General features: G+C 36.0%; 1 protein-coding gene across 2 annotated transcripts in view; it reads left to right on the forward strand.

The window, feature by feature from the left end:
- Ndst4 (N-deacetylase and N-sulfotransferase 4) overlaps positions 1-17,753 on the forward strand; it is a 227,423-nt gene that overhangs the window by 100,630 nt on the left and 109,040 nt on the right. For both annotated transcript variants that reach the window (XM_050152462.1, XM_050152525.1), the window contains exon 3: positions 1,228-1,382. In XM_050152462.1, the coding sequence (XP_050008419.1) occupies positions 1,228-1,382 (155 nt within the window). The remainder of the gene's footprint in view (positions 1-1,227; positions 1,383-17,753) is intronic.

The following is a 17,753-nucleotide window of genomic DNA, read 5'->3' on the forward strand; positions in this document are numbered from 1 at the left end:
GGAAAGAATAAACTGAACAAATGCACACGAAAAGCCAGAACATTTTTAGATTACTTACATAATTTAGTATTTTGACAATATATAAGAATGTTGTCTGAATAAATTCCGAACATTTTTTAAAGTTGTCTATATATTATTAAATGATATAAAATGCATATAGCTCCATACAGCAAAAGTATTTCTGGATAGTTATAATAAGATGAATTGGAAATATTTTTTTCTGTTTTGTTTTAAGATATAGTTTTGCAGTGCTCTTCATGGGCATTGAGCTGAAAACTGTTTTTATAATGAGAAAGATATACTTATTTCCAACTAATTCTCAAGTAAGATTTCTCTTTCTTTAGAAGTAATTAAAAGATTCATTGTCAAAATTTTATGAAATTATTAGAGGCTATATAAACTTTACTATAAAACATATTAAATTGGAATTTTATGTGTGTAGCATTAACTTGAAATAAAAAGAAGCAAAAGTGCTTACAGAATAATTGTTCAGTTTTAAGGTAAACACCAAAATATTTTAAAGAAGAATCCAAAAGTAGTTCCCACTGGTTTATTCTAAAGGTTGACTTTGTATTTGTTCTGTCTCTATTTTACTTTATTTTTCCTTTATGGGTTACTTGTATTTTCCACATTCCTTCAATAAATTTTTGACCTTTTTATAATCAGAAGAAATTTTAAAAAATTAACAAACTACCAACGTTTTTATACACACATGCATTATGTTTAAGAAAAAAGTAATACCCTCTAATCAAATTCTCCATATACACTAAGAAATCATTGTGAATATAATTATATTTATATACCTTTGTTTTTTATTTTTTTAATTTTATTTATTTATTTTTTTTAGTTTTTCGAGACAGGGTTTCTCTGTAGCTTTGGAGCCTGTCCTGGAACTAGCTCTTGTAGACCAGGCTGGCCTTGAACTCACAGAGATCCGCCTGCCTCTGCCTCCTGAGTGCTGGGATTAAAGGCTTGTGCCACCACCGCCTGGCTACCTTTATTGTTTATTACCAGCATATGCTCACAGTTTTAAACACCACCAGTAGGGAGTAGTCTTAAACTGCCTGTTTGATCCATAGTACCCATCACACCATACTCATGACCCTTGTCTCTGATGTAGCTTAGACTTAACTTATTCTTTTTCTGTTAGAAAATAGCATGAAGAATGAAACAAATCTTACAAAAACAAGGTCATCATTGAAGCCGTTATCACCTCATGTTTTACAGGGACCGAAGAGGAAGACGAAGGGGATGACCTCCTGCTGGGGTCTGTGGATGAGTTCTGGTGGTTTCCTCACATGTGGAGTCACATGCAGCCCCACCTCTTCCACAACGAGTCCTCTTTAGTGGAGCAGATGATTCTCAACAAAGAATTTGCCCTGGTGAGTATATTTGATTGCGGCATTTCCCTCTATGGATTGTGATCTAATAACAACTTCTGTATTGTCTCATTCTTGCACGTACTCAGCGGTTTTCCATTAAGCAGGAAAGTTGTGAAAACAGACCCTACTAGTGCTAATATGTGTCTCTCTTGCCTTCAGGGAAAAGAGTACCTGCCCCTGTTTTAGGTATTATTTTGAGTTCTTTCTTCTTTTAAAACTATAATAAAAGACAGAAATCATGTCCCGAAAAATAGCAGTGAGCATTCTCATGTATGCATAGTGAGGCAGGTTATCACAAAAGTGTCGGAATCCGCTCAATGGTTCTTGGTTCTGGACCCCATCATGACTACCTACAACTCCTCGGATCTGTGTCATTGCACAAACCTTAAGGTTTGAAAGGTCATATTTGGAAGCATAGCCCTCAAATGAATACAATGGATTCCTGTGAAGTTATACCTGCTTCTTTGTTATTATTTAGAAAGAACACCTTATTTTTCTTTCTAAACTTCAAGGACAGAGTCATAACTACATGTAGAGGATCCTGACTCATAAATGTGGAAAACAAAGGTGAGTAAGATGATGAATTAGGGCACCAAAATGCCTAATTGAACTCTTTCCTTCCATGAAGGGCTCCCTGATGTAGTACAAATCACTTAAGCCCTCTGTGTCCTGGTTTCTCTCACACACAAAAGAATGAGGCAAATAGGAAGAATTACCATGTAGTTTTGCTGTGCAGGTGCACACGTAAGTTTCCATCAGAGTTTAACACTCAATAAGCCTTCTATACGTAATGTTTACCCAATTATCTCCTGTCTAAATGCACACAAATATGCAGTCATATGTTGCCTTAAAGAGCTATATGCAAATATTTTCAATGTAGATTAATAAAAGATTTAACCTGTAGGCACAATCTAAAATGTTCTGTAATGACAAGTTGGATTATAAGCATTATAAGTAAATTGGCCGTACTCAAAAACAAACACTCCTCGTTTGGTTACTTTGAGGAGTGTTTGTTTTTGAGTACAGCCCAAACCAAACATGTTTATCACTTTTCTTAAATCTGCCCAACTCTACTACCACTCAGCAGTCTGGCTCTCCATATTTGTAGGTTATATTTCATAATGGCTGACTTCACCTGTTTGAGTAATTTCTCTGTTAGAGCCATGCTGAGAGCTCTGGGAAAGGTTTGGATGTAATTGCTTCATAATGAATTGTTGAAAGCTTTTTAGAGACCATTCAGAGCAATTGCATTTGTTTAGTCAGCAACGCTAGCAGCTATGCTTAAACCAATAAATAAATTTTGTTTAAAAGGGACCTTATTATGTGTTTCAAAGTCCAAATATTACAACCCAAATGAAGTTTGTTAAACACACACATTGCAATAACATTTTACTTTTACCTGAGTTGAGTTATACAAAACTCAAGACGATTGAGCGATGTTATTGGGATCCCTGCCTTCCTGTCAACATGGCCTGACAATAGGGGCGCTATCAGACTCATCAACATTATGCAGATAGTATAGCACAGTCAAAAGTACCAGTGAGATACTGGCAGGCTAAAAATTAGTCCTAACTGCTTGTAACCAGTTCTAATAAAGTTGGCAACTTAGTTAATGTTTTCATGCTTCGCTGTCTTCCCTTGAATGCTAATGGCTGTTTTTCATTCTCTATGCCACAAACTTTCTTTAGATAATTAATTTACATCAACTCATCTGCCAAAGAAAAGCAGTGGACCAGATAATGCCGCTAATCAATTCCAGCTCTTAAATTTGTGAGAACTGAAAACATCAGTCCCAAAAATTTGGATTGAACATCTTGAAATACTCAGCTGGCTGCAACTGTAGCAATTTTGGAAAGAGATTTAAAAACTAAATGATCATTTTTATGCATAAATACCAAATGTACTAAATACTTCCTTTTAAAAAAATGTACTCTGACATTGCTAATCACTCCTGGGTAGGACTGTGTGATAGAAAGATTGTCAGTTTCAAAAGCACAGCTGTTTTCATAACATCTCCAAAAAGTATTCAAATGGAGTAGTAAGACCTTGACACTAATATTTTTAGAAGTAGACTTTAAAACCCAATGAGAATGGCACTATTGATGGGACTTTCTGAAATCTCTCTAGATATAGTTCATTTCCTCTAAAAACATGTTTAAAGATCACGAGAAGAATACATTAAATAAGTGTTTATTTTTTCTTTCAGTATTCGGCAAGAAGCTTTATTAATATAAAGCTTTATCATTGTTTAAGCTATGCACACTTACATAATCAGTTTGTCTGGGGTTAGAGTGTAGGGGGCATGTGTATTTAATCCATGAATAAAATTAACTGTACTACACATGAATATACATGCTTACTATTTGTACCCAATTCATGTGTGTAGTTAAATGTTTGCATAGATGTTAGTAAATTGATCAGGATAGCAAGACATGGTAGTGACAATGTACTTTATATGGTGTGACAGAAAAATGGAGAGAAATGTTTTTAAGTTCCTTTCTGCAATAAATCATAGATCTTTACTACTACTCAATCGCTTGTGCATTTCAATAAACAAAAGCAAACTTTCAAAGATGACAACAGAGGCTGAAGAAAACCAGAGACACTGGGAAATATGAAAGTAACTAATGAAAAAGTGAGCAAAAATCATCTCTAATTTAACCTGCATCTCCATTCCAATGACAGAGGAAAAGAATGCCTATAGCATAAGCCTGAATTATTTATTTTTATTCCACAATAGACTTACGGAGGGGAAGAGAGTTTTGTTGTTTTAAGTTTAACATGCACACCCATTAAAGTTTCTAAGCCAGTGGGGCTTTTCAGTCTGCTGATTATTTCAGATGAGAAAACATCCTGAAGGAAGGAAAAAGTAAGAGGCGTTTCTTAAAGCTAATGGTTTTAAGTTCTGCTGTTTAAAAGTTAAGCATATTTATGAAATACACATATACATATTTCATAATTAGATCAATAGTCATTAATTATGACATGCAAGCTATTTCCTTTAAAACACAAACCTGGGGCTAATGAATGGCTTAGCAGGTAGTGTGCTTTTTTTGTGTAAACATGAAGACTTAAAACTGGATCTCAAGGACCTACGTATAAAGTAAGACATAAATGAACATCTATAATCCATGTGCTTGGAGGCAGAGACAAGAGGATTACTAGTGCTCATTGGCAAGACAGCCTAGAACATCAGTGAATTATAAGTTCAGTTAAAGACCTTGACTCAAAAACTAATATGGGCAAGAATAGAAGAGGGCACACAATATCATCATCCTTGGCCTTTAGATTAGTATAGACAGGCACATATTCACATACATATGCATACACCAACACACACACACACTACAAACCCACAAAGAGCTATCAAATAGTAACAGTAAAAAAATCTACAACACACTTTATGCTCTACAAGTTATTTAGCTTTCATATGTCAAGGAAATGAGAGTGAAATTATTTGCACAGTATGATAAAGCAGAGCTTCCTGGAATTCTGTATGAAGTACAGCTTTGCTGGATCATACAACATTCAGCCTTCTGCAACTCAACAAATACATGTGTCAAAAAATGCTGTGGATGAGATGGCTTAGACAGTGAAGGTGCTGGTCACCAAGTCTTGGGTAGGTAGTGCTGGACCTCAGTCCAGAGCCACACATGTTAAAGGGGAGAATCAGTCTTCTCAGGTTGACCTCTATTCTCGCCACATATGTTGTAGCAAATGAATGAACACACAGTAGTGCACACACACAGTGATTAAATAACTGTAATTTTTAAATGTTGATTGCAACTAGTATATGTGTAGAATAAGGGATTTAGAAAATATAAGAATATTGTTTCCATAATGGATCAATTTATGCATCTTAGAGAATAATGAGTAAGTCAGTCTTTTCAAATTGAGAAGACTGCACACACAAACACACAAATGACTTAGGTTCAACAATGACAGCTATCAAGCAACCTGAAGCACTGAAGTATAGAGGAAGAAACTAGGTGACGTGTGACAATATGGACTAAGAGGACCTTAGGCTAAATTGGTCAATCAAAGAAAGGAAAATGCTGCATGGATCCCTCACACAAGCATCTATTAAGGTTGAATTCAAAGAGCTGGAGAGTGTGGTGGTTCTTGCTAATGGATGGGGGCCAGGGTAAAACAGGAAGCTGTTAACAAAGGAGCATGACAGTTCAGTCTAGCAAGAGGAATACATCTTATCGTGCCAAGCAAAACTGTGCCTTTAAGCAATGAATTTTAATACACTGCACACTTAAAATGCTGTAAATGAAGTAGATCTTATGTTATATATTTAGCACAATAAATAAGTGAAGATTTTAATAATAAATTGAGCTTCTTTGATATCCTGTGGAACAAATACCCATTTTGAACAAATATTCATGTCTACTCCTTCATAATTGAGTGCACTAGACATCTAAATAAATTACCCAAAACATGAAGATCTAAAATTTTCATTAGCACTGTCGCAGTCTGTGTAGTTCCGAAGGTTATTACTTAATATGATGCTGCAGGTCTATTCTCTTATGAGATGTCGGTCAAGGGTTCAGTTAAAGTGGCAGGCGATCTTGAGACTTGCTTGAAGGTTCGACCACTGCTAAGCTAATGATTGTTTACAAAGTTCAGTTCCTCACAAGGCGGGAGCTTCTTTTTCCCACCAGGTGTTACCTAGCTCTACCTTGATTTTCTGATCACATGAGCGGCTTCAGGAGAAAGTTCACAGCATGACAGTATAGCTCTCCGAGACAGGGAACAAGAGATTTGCAGTCTCCAAGCAGAATCCATATCTGTGACTTTTATCATGAATTGAGCTAGAGGAGCCCGTCACTAGCTCCGTGCTACACACAGTAGACAGAAAATTAAGGACTGGAACAGCAAGAGACAGAGAACGTTTGAAACCACTCTGCTTAATGTCTGTCCCATGCAGCCCCAAGTAATGTAGGGCATCCTATTCAAAGCTGTTATCCTTCGTTGATTTAAAGATATTTGAACATGAAATAGACGAAATCTCTTTCCTACAATTTAAGGACAATAATAACTTCTCAAGCCAAAGCTATTAGATTTACTTTATGCTTTCCTTTCTCTTGTGTAATTAGTTGCATATACCAAAGACTCTCCTGGAGACCTGTGAATCTTGTTCTCAATAGCATTACCTACTTTCACTGAATCACTTTTGGAAATTATATCAACATTAATGTATGATACAGTTTACACATGCACATGCAAAGTGTCATCGTCAGTAAGTTTTTCTACTTTTGCTTAAACGTCACCTTAATTTTATCATTAACTATAAAAGAAAATTCATTCCTTCTAGCAGCCGCTTTTCTCTTACATCGTGCCCAAGCTTAATCATTAAAATACTTATCTTGTTATAAGTTTTCTATTCTGAATATTTGGAATAAATGAAGTCATATAGTTTAAGATCTTTCTTTTTTCATTACCCAGCATACTGTTTCAAGATTTGCAGGAAGCTTCCATTTTATTGTCAAATGATATTCTAGTGTACAGCTATATTATATGTTATTTACTCCATCAGATGCTAGTTAATTTCGACTTTTGTATCATTACAATACCACAATGAACATTCACACACAACTCATAGTCTAGAAATACACTATGGATTCTCTGTGGCATTTCTCAGGAGTATAATTGTGTTAACTCTAAGTCATATACTAACTGTTTAGTATTCTAGTAATTTCCCCACTGACCCCAAAGTCCTGCTACCGTTTTTACTCTCACCAGCAAAAGAGGTGAATCCCACTTTACCAAAATCTCTCCAGCCCTTATAGCTTTCTTTTCAAATACAACCATCCTAGTGACTATGAATTCTCATTGATTTTGTTTTGTTTTCTGAGATTACAATAAAATGTCATCAATTCCCCCTTCCATTTCCTCCCTCTAAATGGTCCTATGAACACTTTCTATTATGTCTCAAAGTCATGGCCTCCTTTTTCTTTAATTGTTGATATCTGTGTTTGTCATTTCTTTGTTTATTTTAAAATTCATTGAGCTTCTTGGATAAACATCAATGACTTTTATCAAGCTTGAAACTTGGCATATATTGTTCTACAAACACCATTATTTACCTTTCTTTCCTTCCAATCTTTATGGTACTTCCATTTCATATATGTTGGTTCCATTAATACAAAATCTAATATTCTCTGAGATGCTGGATGTTTTTCTACATTTTTTCTATATTCTTCAGAATTTATAATCTCCATTATTCTATCTGTCTTTAATCTCTCCTAATCCATTTAATATATCTCCTGTCATATCAAACTTCCTACTGAACTTTCTAACAAACTTTTGTCATTTTAGTAATGATCCTTTTTGACTCCAAAATTTCAATTTAGTTTTACTATAATATTTAATACATTAATACTCCCTATTTGAGGAGAAACTGTTATGGTGTGCTTCAGTTCTTTAAATACATTTCAAATCTTTATTGATTTGTCACATGTCTTTGAAGGCAATTTCTGTTAGTCGCTTCATTTTCTGTGAAGCAAACTGTTGTTCTATTTTTATTGAAGATATTGCAACTTTATGTTACAAACTAAACTTGTAAAGTACCTCTTTGGGGAGACAGTGGTTTAGGCCTAGATTTCCTGTGTTTTTCTCCTGAACCATTAGCATATGGTTATTTACTTGTGAGCCCCTATTAATGACCATTTAATGCATTTTCTGGTTCTGCTTGCCTTGGGTTGCAGATTGAGTTCAGTCTCTGAAGCTCTGGGATTATGGAATGCTCCTCTCAATGTCCTTCCCTAGTTGTCCCTGGTAAACAGCTGTTTAATCGGTGCCCAGCTTATTGCTAATCTAAAGATGACAACAATCTCTTCTTTAATCATTCACAAAATTCACCATATTTGAAAGTGGCCTTGAACTTGAACTATATATTCTTTTTCTCCCCAAATCTAGATTTCCACAGGGGGTACTTTGAGCTCTAACCTCTTATTACCTGCCGTCCTTGGTGAAATGTCTCTTGTAGAGATATTGCAGGTGGGTATGAGGCTTGCTTCTCTCAACATATTGGATTTAGAGGATGGGATCCAAATTGGTGCAGGAGTGTTTGATCTTTCCAACTTACTCTTCTGGGCATGAGTGGAACCACCACTCTATGAATTTTCCATTTTTCCTAGAGTACATTCTGCCTTTTTTTCAATGAGATTAGATTGAATAGAATCCCAGATATCTTAGTAACTCTTAGCTAATTTAAGATTCTACACAAAGCTTGAGAGGATTGCTGACGGCCTCTTCTCAAAGGTGAAAACATTTATCTAGACTGAGAGCTCAGGTGAAGAGTCCTGCCACGATGACTAAAAATTCTACTACTCTAAAAGGGTCAGGGAAATAAAGGTCAAAACCAATTACTACTTTTCTGAATCTTTCCATAATTTATTATTTCTTTTCATTAGCTCTCTTTTCTTTGTTCATTTTCAAGAACATTTTAGAAAAGATTTCAAGTACATCCTTTTTAGACCAGTTGCCAGGGTTTCCCCAAAAGCAAGTCCAGGGAGTTTCTCATGCCTTACCTTTAGAAGTCAAAACTCCACCATCTTTATCTCGGCTGATTTATGGCAGTAGACTCCTCACTAGCACTTGGTGTCCTCTCTGGATACCTTTCTGAGTCCATCCTCACCAGGTTAGAGCGCAGATATCAGCACGCCACCTGGACCTTGCGGTTTGTCATTAAGACAACCTCACTATCAGAAGGAAACCCCCTTTAAGTCTCTGGTTTGTGTTTTGTATACTGCACATGCTCATCTTTAATAGATTCACATTAGTCTTCAGTTTGTCTTCGTTCTAGTAGTTGCTAATCATTGATAACTGCTGTCAAAATTTGTTTTTGAAGTAATCTCATTATTTCTTTTTCCCCATCCCTTATTGCTGATTTCATTGGGTTTGATCTTGACCCAATGTTCTCTTGCTCTCCATCAAAACAAGTGTTGACCTACCTCCTCTGAAGTTCTATAGTTCTTGAATTTGATAAGTTAATTTCCTTCCATTTCATTTTCTATACTGCATATATACTTAAAACAACTAAGTCAAAGAAATCATCTTCTAAAAGAGGTTAGAGAAACCATAGCTTTTTCATTGTTTTCTGTCCCAAACTGTTCTACTTATATTCTTACCTCAGCATCTGTTTCTTCTTTTTCTTGCTCTCTAAGGAGGAATGAATTTTAATTTAGCTCATTTTTAATATCTTTTAATCCCAGTTCTTTTCATTTTTCTGTCCATAATTTGCCGTCGTCCTTCTCTATTTAAGTAGTGTAATAGAAATGGATCTAGGATTTCTGATACTTTGCTCTGATGGGCTGTAATTTCTAGATTTCCACTGAGGCTTTGGAAATATTTTGTGTATTAAGTCTCTTGTGTTCATTTTTATAGCAGCATTTTTGAATCCTAGAGTGGGCAAAAGTAAGTTTTGTTTAAAAAGCATTAAATAATAAAACCTAATGCCAATGTTTTTTTCCTTAAAGACAGAGCAATAAATTTGCTAAGTGTTTCAAAACAGAATATGCACATGATCTTGATTTTGATTTCACTCAGTTCTATTCATTGAAAAATATATGATAATGAAAACACCATGGAAAGAGCATATTACGTCACAGTGGGAAGATTGCAGGACATCAGCCAGTAAGCTTGAGGCTTAATTACATGAATACTTCATGTTTCTGTTACTGGATATACAACATTTATTTACAGGTGCCATTTTTAACAATTTTAAAACATTTTAATGATCTGTGTAATTAGAATAGATAAAGCTACATTATAATGTTTCTTGCTTTTTAAGTTATATATTCAAGTCTTTTTCATCCTTGATACTGTTCAAAAGTGTTCACAGGCATAAATCATCTGGGATCATATTCCAAATTTCTCTAATCACAGCCTTTGCACTTTCAAGTTTTTATTATATTCATGTTAATATTTTATACTTCAGTTAAGAGAGTAAAGTTGATGAGACTTTTTATTTATATAATATTAACACCAAATATTATGTTAAATATTATGGGTTATGTATCTGTAACTGAAAACCATCATTTAAGAGATAAATTATTTTAGTCATTGACTATGGACACACATTGCTGGTTTTAAATTAATAATTTAACAGTACATATTCCATCACATTGTCCCAGAGACTGGAGGTTTTCATTGTAGAAGAAGTTAAAGACAAGAAGTAGGGATGTATTTCCATCCATTTGCCTGCAAACTTCAAGTCCTTGTTTTTTTACTGCTGAGTAGTACTCTAATATGTATATATTCCATACTTTCTTCATCCATTCTTCAATTGAAGGGCATCTAGGTTGTTTCCAGGTTCTGGCTATTACAAACAATGCTGCTATAAACATAGTAGAGCATATACTTTTGTTGTATGATAGGGCCTCTCTTGGGTATATTCCCAAGAGTGGTATTGTGGTCCTCGGACTTCCCACAGGGCAGGGAACCCTGATTGCTCTTTGGGCTGACGCAGGAGGGGGACTTGATTGGGGAAGGGGGAGGGAAAGGGGAGGCGGCTGGGGGGAAGAGACAGAAATCTTTAATAAATAAATAAATAAATAAATAAATAAATAAATAAATAAATAAAAAAGAAGTAGGGATGTATTTCAGTGACAGAATGCTTGTTTGGCATGCACAAGTCCTGACTTGATCTCCCATATATGTACAGTGTACTGATTGGAGTATTTAACAAAATAAAATATGTATATTTCTTCTTTTAAGAGCTCATTCACAGTAGGTATGGATTTTTGCCCTTTGGCAAGTAGGGTAAAATTATTTAATAAAGTTCTTGGTTAGCTTATTCAAGAAACCTCCAAGCTTCTCATAAATTCCCATTTTCACTAAGCCCACATGGATATCACAAACTCACTGGCTGCAAATTAGAATTGGTATTGCACTACCTATTAATATTCATACTGCTTAGCAAAGGATTTAGAGAAAAACGACATTTCTTGTCATGGGTTATATCAGTAAAAGTCCTTGACCTGTTGATGTGGTATTGGCAGGTGGGTTTAAGAATGTCCCTCAGACAGAATCTCTCTAAAAGAGATATTTATCTATTTGATTGCCCCAGCAGATGATAGTGGCAGATGCATACCATTCTCAAACGTCCTATTTTCACCGAACCATCTTTCTCCTATCATGCAGCAATTTCATTTTTGAACATGTTTGTTTAAACTCAAAGAAATAAATATCATCAAAAATGCATTTGCATATTGGCTGGTCCCAACAGCAGGGAATGAACTGTTTATATTACCTGTGAGGGGTTGCTTTTAATCAATTAAGGCTTATATCTATCTGATTAGAATACTTTGTAATTATTATTTCGGTAAGCAGAAAGTCTGAAAGCCATTCTCACTGTTTGCTTTGTTGTGCAGTAATCTCACTGAAGTGTGTGCTTCTAAATAACATTTCAGATAGTTCAGAGTCTCTGCCCCTGCCAGGAGCTCCACACGGACAGGAGTACTAGTTTTACCCCAGGGATAGGATGGCAGACATGGGCATTATTTAACTTATATTCTCTAACTGGCAGGTTTCGTTTGTGTTACACAAAACAATATACAATGCACAGCATATAAAAGAGAAATCAATGTTCTTCTCAACAAAGCAAAGCCTTAACTGTTGTTAAACATTATAACTCTTCCTTCTGAGGTTTGACTTTCAGCTGCACATATCAGCACATACTCCCAACTCCTGATCTTATTTCAAAGTTCACCTTGACTAATTATTATGTCAATGGTGCTGGCTAATTTTTTTAATGGTCTTTAGTGTTAAGTATGTAACATGGCTGTATGCTGCCTTTTGTGTGTGTGTTTATAACACTTATGAGACTCTCTGGGGAATAAGTGTCTCAAAGACTATTTAACACAATTATCATGGTTACTATATCTCTTTAAGAAGCACATATTCTTTTTTTTTTTAAAAAAAAAAAAGGCTATTCTGTATAAGACAGCCAACTGACTTTTGTAGGCTTCTTAGTTTCTTTTCCTGTTGATGTGAGAAAACATCTTTTCCACAGCATCTCAAAATGGTTTATCTAGCTCTGAGTTTGAGATACAGTCCATGACGTTAGAGATGTAGAGGCCGTAGGAACTTGAAGTTAGCTGTTTAGGGGAAGGATAATATGCTTACTGTGCTCAGCTCTCTTTTGCCATCGTATAGAGTCCAAGAAGGCAGGCATGAGAATGTATGGCAGCCGGAGTGGGTGTCTCTTCCTACCCCACTTAATGCAATTAAAATAATCTTACCGCCCAGGGTCTATGTTCTATATTTCATAATGAAGATAGCTAACACTAATCCTCATGCAAGCTTATGCAACATTCAAGTTGGGAGCAGAAAAATGCAACAAATATGCTAAGCAACCCTCCTTCTAATATAGAATGGAATCACAAATTTTTCAGGGAATGAATGCCTTCCTAAATATTCCATCAAAAACAAATATGGATGACAAAACTGGACTTGTTATCTAATTAGTGAGCTAAATGTGGTTCTGCATGCCTGTAATACTAATACTCTGGAGGCTAGGGCAGGACGACTGACAACTCCAGGTCAGTCTGGTCTACATAGCAAGACCTTGACTAAATTAAAACCATCTAAGTAAATGAAGAAGTGAAAAATTGAAAACAGTTGATCCACATACACCTAAAAAATTACAATACTGACATTATCACTTTCTGATCATATCCAAAATTTTCAATTATTTCTGATACTGTAACTCTATCCATACACTATGTCCTTCATTTCTTCTACATTGCTTCTCTCTCTCTCTTTCCTTTCTTTGTTTTTTACACAGATAATTAGTGATTATTCACTTTCTGCTTGAAACTTTACTGATACCAGAGAAGCAAAATGAAGATTATTCAATAATTTAAATTTAGGCAGTAGCTTTTATGTCTAATAAGGTTATATTTGGAGATCTTTTTCTAAGAAATTTGCAGAACACAGTAGAGCACGGATGAATCTCTAACAAATTACAAAGTAATGAAGATTATTTCACAGAAAAAAATATTGAAATGGTGTGTGTAAATGGGTTGATTTCATGAGGCCAAGGAAGAAAGGAGTCCCCAGAGAGAGAAGTGGGAGAAGGAATATAGAATTGGGCACCAAATAGGATGCTTCTGTCTTCGCCAAGTGTGGTGGTGTATATTTTAACCCCGACACTGGTAGGCAGAGATAAATAGGCAGATCTCTGTGAGTTCAAGGTCAGTTTGGTCTACATAGTGGGTTCCAGGACAGCCAAGCTATGTAGAGAGACCCAGTCACACACACACACACACACACACACACACACACACACACACACACACACAGATGTTTCAGTCATTAATGAAGTCTACATCCATTTTTAATGAAGTCTGCATCCATTTAGCAACAAGCTATTTGTAGAGTAAGGATCTACTACCTGGAAGAATTAGTGTTGTAATGTCAGTGTGCTAAGTGTGGATTTTATATTTAGGATGGGTTGTTGAAATCAAACAAATGAAGTAAACGTGTGACAGAGGAGGTATGTTGCTTGCAAAAATGTGTAAACCTTGAGGCATGCACATGACCCAGATGTATGTAGACTTGGAGTCATGCTGCTATGGAGTGCCTTCTGAGCCCTACTGCCCAGCTATACATCAGTGGTTGCTGTGACCCACTCTGTCCCTAGAAAAATGAAATCTGCAGAATATAAATACATTCCCATAACCCTTCCCCTGCAAACCTCCAAATGGAACATCAATTGTTGACAAAAGGTATAAAAAATAGCTTTTTTTTTTTTTCAAAGAAGGCTGGAGCTGGGAATTAGGAAATGTGAAAAAGCATCTTGTGCAGGGTAGGATATCGAGGAGCTTTCCACCCTGATGGTGTGCACCAGGACCGAAAATTCAATTATATTAACCACCTTACCTTAGACCCTTGCTATTGAAATACAATTTCTCTATATTTTCATGTCAGATGACAATGTGTTCCTCTTTAATGGGCCTTAACTAACTTTCCCCACAATTTCTAGATCATTATTTTTGTTTCCCAGTCACAAATGAGATTAGAAAATACGGCGCTTAGTAACAGAATACAGAAGCCTTCATTCCTACCATCTTGTTCGGGGATTCTGTTGACTTAGGTACTTGAACATCATTTCTAAACAAATAAGCCTGTTTGGTTTTATGTTTTTCATGGAAGAGTGAAGACAATGCTTGCTGGTAGAGATACTGTGGCCATCTGGAACACAGTTTATCAGCCTTTCCCTCAGGTAGTAGTGGCTCCAGTACAGCAGTAGATGCAGCTCGCGCTTGCCCTTCCCCTTTGCTGTTTGTCCTTTCCCACACATAGTATGTGGGCTGCTAGCTAAATTAAAGTGCTTATCTTCAAAGTATGACTTAAAGACAAAAAGAATTCCAGACCTCACATTTGACATACTTGATCGGATAAAGCAGTTTGGACAACTGTGTGGCTTTCTATTTCTTCTTTGCTTTGGTGTTTATGTTGGAGAGTGGGGAGTTTCTTTTTGCCCTATTCTGTTTCTGGTTCAGAAGCTGAACCCATTGCTTATGCAATAGAGTTCTTTAATGTTCTATTTAATTATTATTTATTTATTTACCCATGTCATTCTTTTACCTAATATTTTGAGCCAGGCCTACACTTATATTCTCTGCTAATTGTATCAGAATAGATGTTCTGACAGAATATTCATATACAAAAAAAAAACAGAAAATAATGCCCCAACACTTTTTAAGAAAACTTGATAGTGAGATTTTTATGTCTATTTTTCAGTCAAATATTAGAAAGAAGTTCAGTGAGTCAATTCTAAGAATGGTCAATAGTAGCATAATTAACTCTAATTGATAAATTTTAATGTCATTATTTCAATGATTAAACTTGTTCTTAATTATTAAGCTAATGGAATAATTAAAATGAAAGTTTGATTTTTTCATCATTATTACGCTATTACATATTCCACTTAAATATCATTATTCCTCAAATGTTTCCACCTGTCTGTTTCTGGTGTCTGTCCTGCTGTGTCTTGCTCTCCCTCTCACCTAAGCTTCCTCTCTAGAATTTGAAAAATTCTTCCCACTTGGGAGAGTGTTTAGACTTCCTGGATAGTTTTTGAACCTTTCTCTCCTTGCATCTTTAGACAGGGCACATCTCAGGTCTCCGCAGCCATTTCTTCACGAGCGAGGGATGGGAGAAGTTAACTCTACACACATCGGCAACAGGAAGCGTTAAAGTGCAGGCACCCTTCCCATCGTGGTGCTAGACCTGAGCTGTTTGTGGATGAGGGCTGCATTGGGGCTTTCTGTTTCCAAACACGACACCACTTTAGCATGTCAACAACAAAACAGAAGTGAGGTAATTAGCTGTGCTTTTATTTTGAACACGTGAGCATGTCTAGAGAAAAATCATTTCAGCTGTACAGCAGTTACTCAGGGGAATATGACTATTCATTTAATTCCGTTGATATGTAGGTAGAAATTACTTAAATAAACTCATTTTTATGATGAAATCTAACCTGTTTTACATCGGAGCAAATGTTCCACAAAATTGGAAACAATCACAGATGTGAATTCTTTAATTTAGAAATGGCACTAAGTGTAACAGCATAAAATGCAGTAACATTGTGTTTGGGGGTTGGAAAAAGGAAGAGAGAGGTAGAGGGATAGCTCATGCAGATCCTGAACTTGGAAACATTTCCCCATAAATGTGTTAAGCTGACATTAAAAGGGAAAACAGTTCTTAATGGAACTCTCAGCTTGACTTGACAGTAGCATTACAGACTGTTTCACTGCAGAGCGATATTTAAATCAATGACATTAACTCTAATAAGCTATATCATAGAATAAGTTTCCAAAAACTTTAAAAGTGTTTTCAGAGTCAGAGAAGGAAGTACACTTTAGACAGCTTCAAAATGCTTCATTTAACACACACACACACACACACACACACACACGCACACACAATCATTTAGCTCTCTTATCTAAATCAGTGCTTTGTTCAAAGAACTAAGTTGAAAAGTTGACATTTGTGTCTTTGTATAGGCTGTTATAGAGTTTGTACCAAACTAAATTTACATATATCAACTTATTGAGAGAAGCTTACAAATGAACAAACTACGAAAATTATATAATATGTGTCATGTAAAACTATTGATCTAGTCTGCTTCCTTTTGCTATAATAAAGACTAAAACTACAGGCAACTCAGGGAAGAAAGAGTTTATACTACTAACACATGCTGATGGCAGTCCATCATTAAAACTTCTCAAGTAGAGAGGAAACCTGGAGTTGGGAACTGAAACAGAAATCCCAGAGAAATGCCACTTACTAACTTGCTCCCCATGACTTTCACAGTCTACTTTCTTAAACGACCCAGGATCACCTGCCCAGAAGACACACTACCTAACTTGATATAGACCTCCCATATCAATTATTAATGAGAAAAGTGCCCCATAGTCACACATACAGGCCAATCTGAGGGAGTGTTTTCTTGACTGAGGTTCACTCCTCCCATGTGACCCATACTTGTATCAAGTTAACAAAAAGACTAGCCAGCACAATTGACCCCTTATCGACTGAACACAAAAATGCATCCTAATTAAATCAAAACTTTTCCTTTCTTTGTTGTCCCCAAGATCTCATGCTAACATCAAAATATAAAGCATAACCTTAAAAGCCCCACAGTCTTTAAATTTTCAACACTTTAAAAGCCAATGTCCACTTTAGAAATATAACAGCTCTTTAAAAACTCAACCTATCAGTTGTAGGCTCCTGTAAAATCAAAACAAGTTACATACTTCTTATTGGGAAGAAGCAGGGCACAATCACAGGAAGATCGAATCTAACCCATCTTCTAAAGATATACATAAGTATTATCCAATGTCTGGGACTCATCCATGATCTTATGGATTACAAAGTGTTTGGACAGCCCAACTTCACTGTCTCTGCCATTCACTGCACTTATGGCTGTCTCAAAGACTCAGGTTGGCTCCACTTCAACACTAGAGCCATCCTTTGTAGTACTGAAATCCTGGCATCTTCAGTGTACTAGAATCACCACTAAGCTTGGTTATGCCTTTGCTGTGATCTCTCCTGACTCCTCCTCATGGATCCTGCTATGTGGTACCAAGTCTCACCTTTGCTCCATTACTCTTTTAGTTCTGAGGCTCCATAGCAACTGAGGCTACACATTCACCAATGGTCTCTCCTAACCCCTCACAATGTCAAGTCCCAGTTTCTTTCTGTGACCCCTTCTATCCTACAAGTATCTTACCAGCAATTCCAGGACCACCAGTGAAACTCTTACACATTGCCTAATTTGACTACCAGCCCGAGATACAGTTCTGGTTTCCTTTTGACCACACCTTCTGTGTGTTGACACTGAAAATTTAC

The sequence above is a fragment of the Alexandromys fortis genome, unplaced genomic scaffold (assembly GCF_014885135.2).
Source record: "Alexandromys fortis isolate MF-2015 unplaced genomic scaffold, M_Fortis_MF-2015_v1.1 scaffold_19, whole genome shotgun sequence".
Classification (NCBI taxonomy): Eukaryota; Metazoa; Chordata; class Mammalia; order Rodentia; family Cricetidae; genus Alexandromys; species Alexandromys fortis.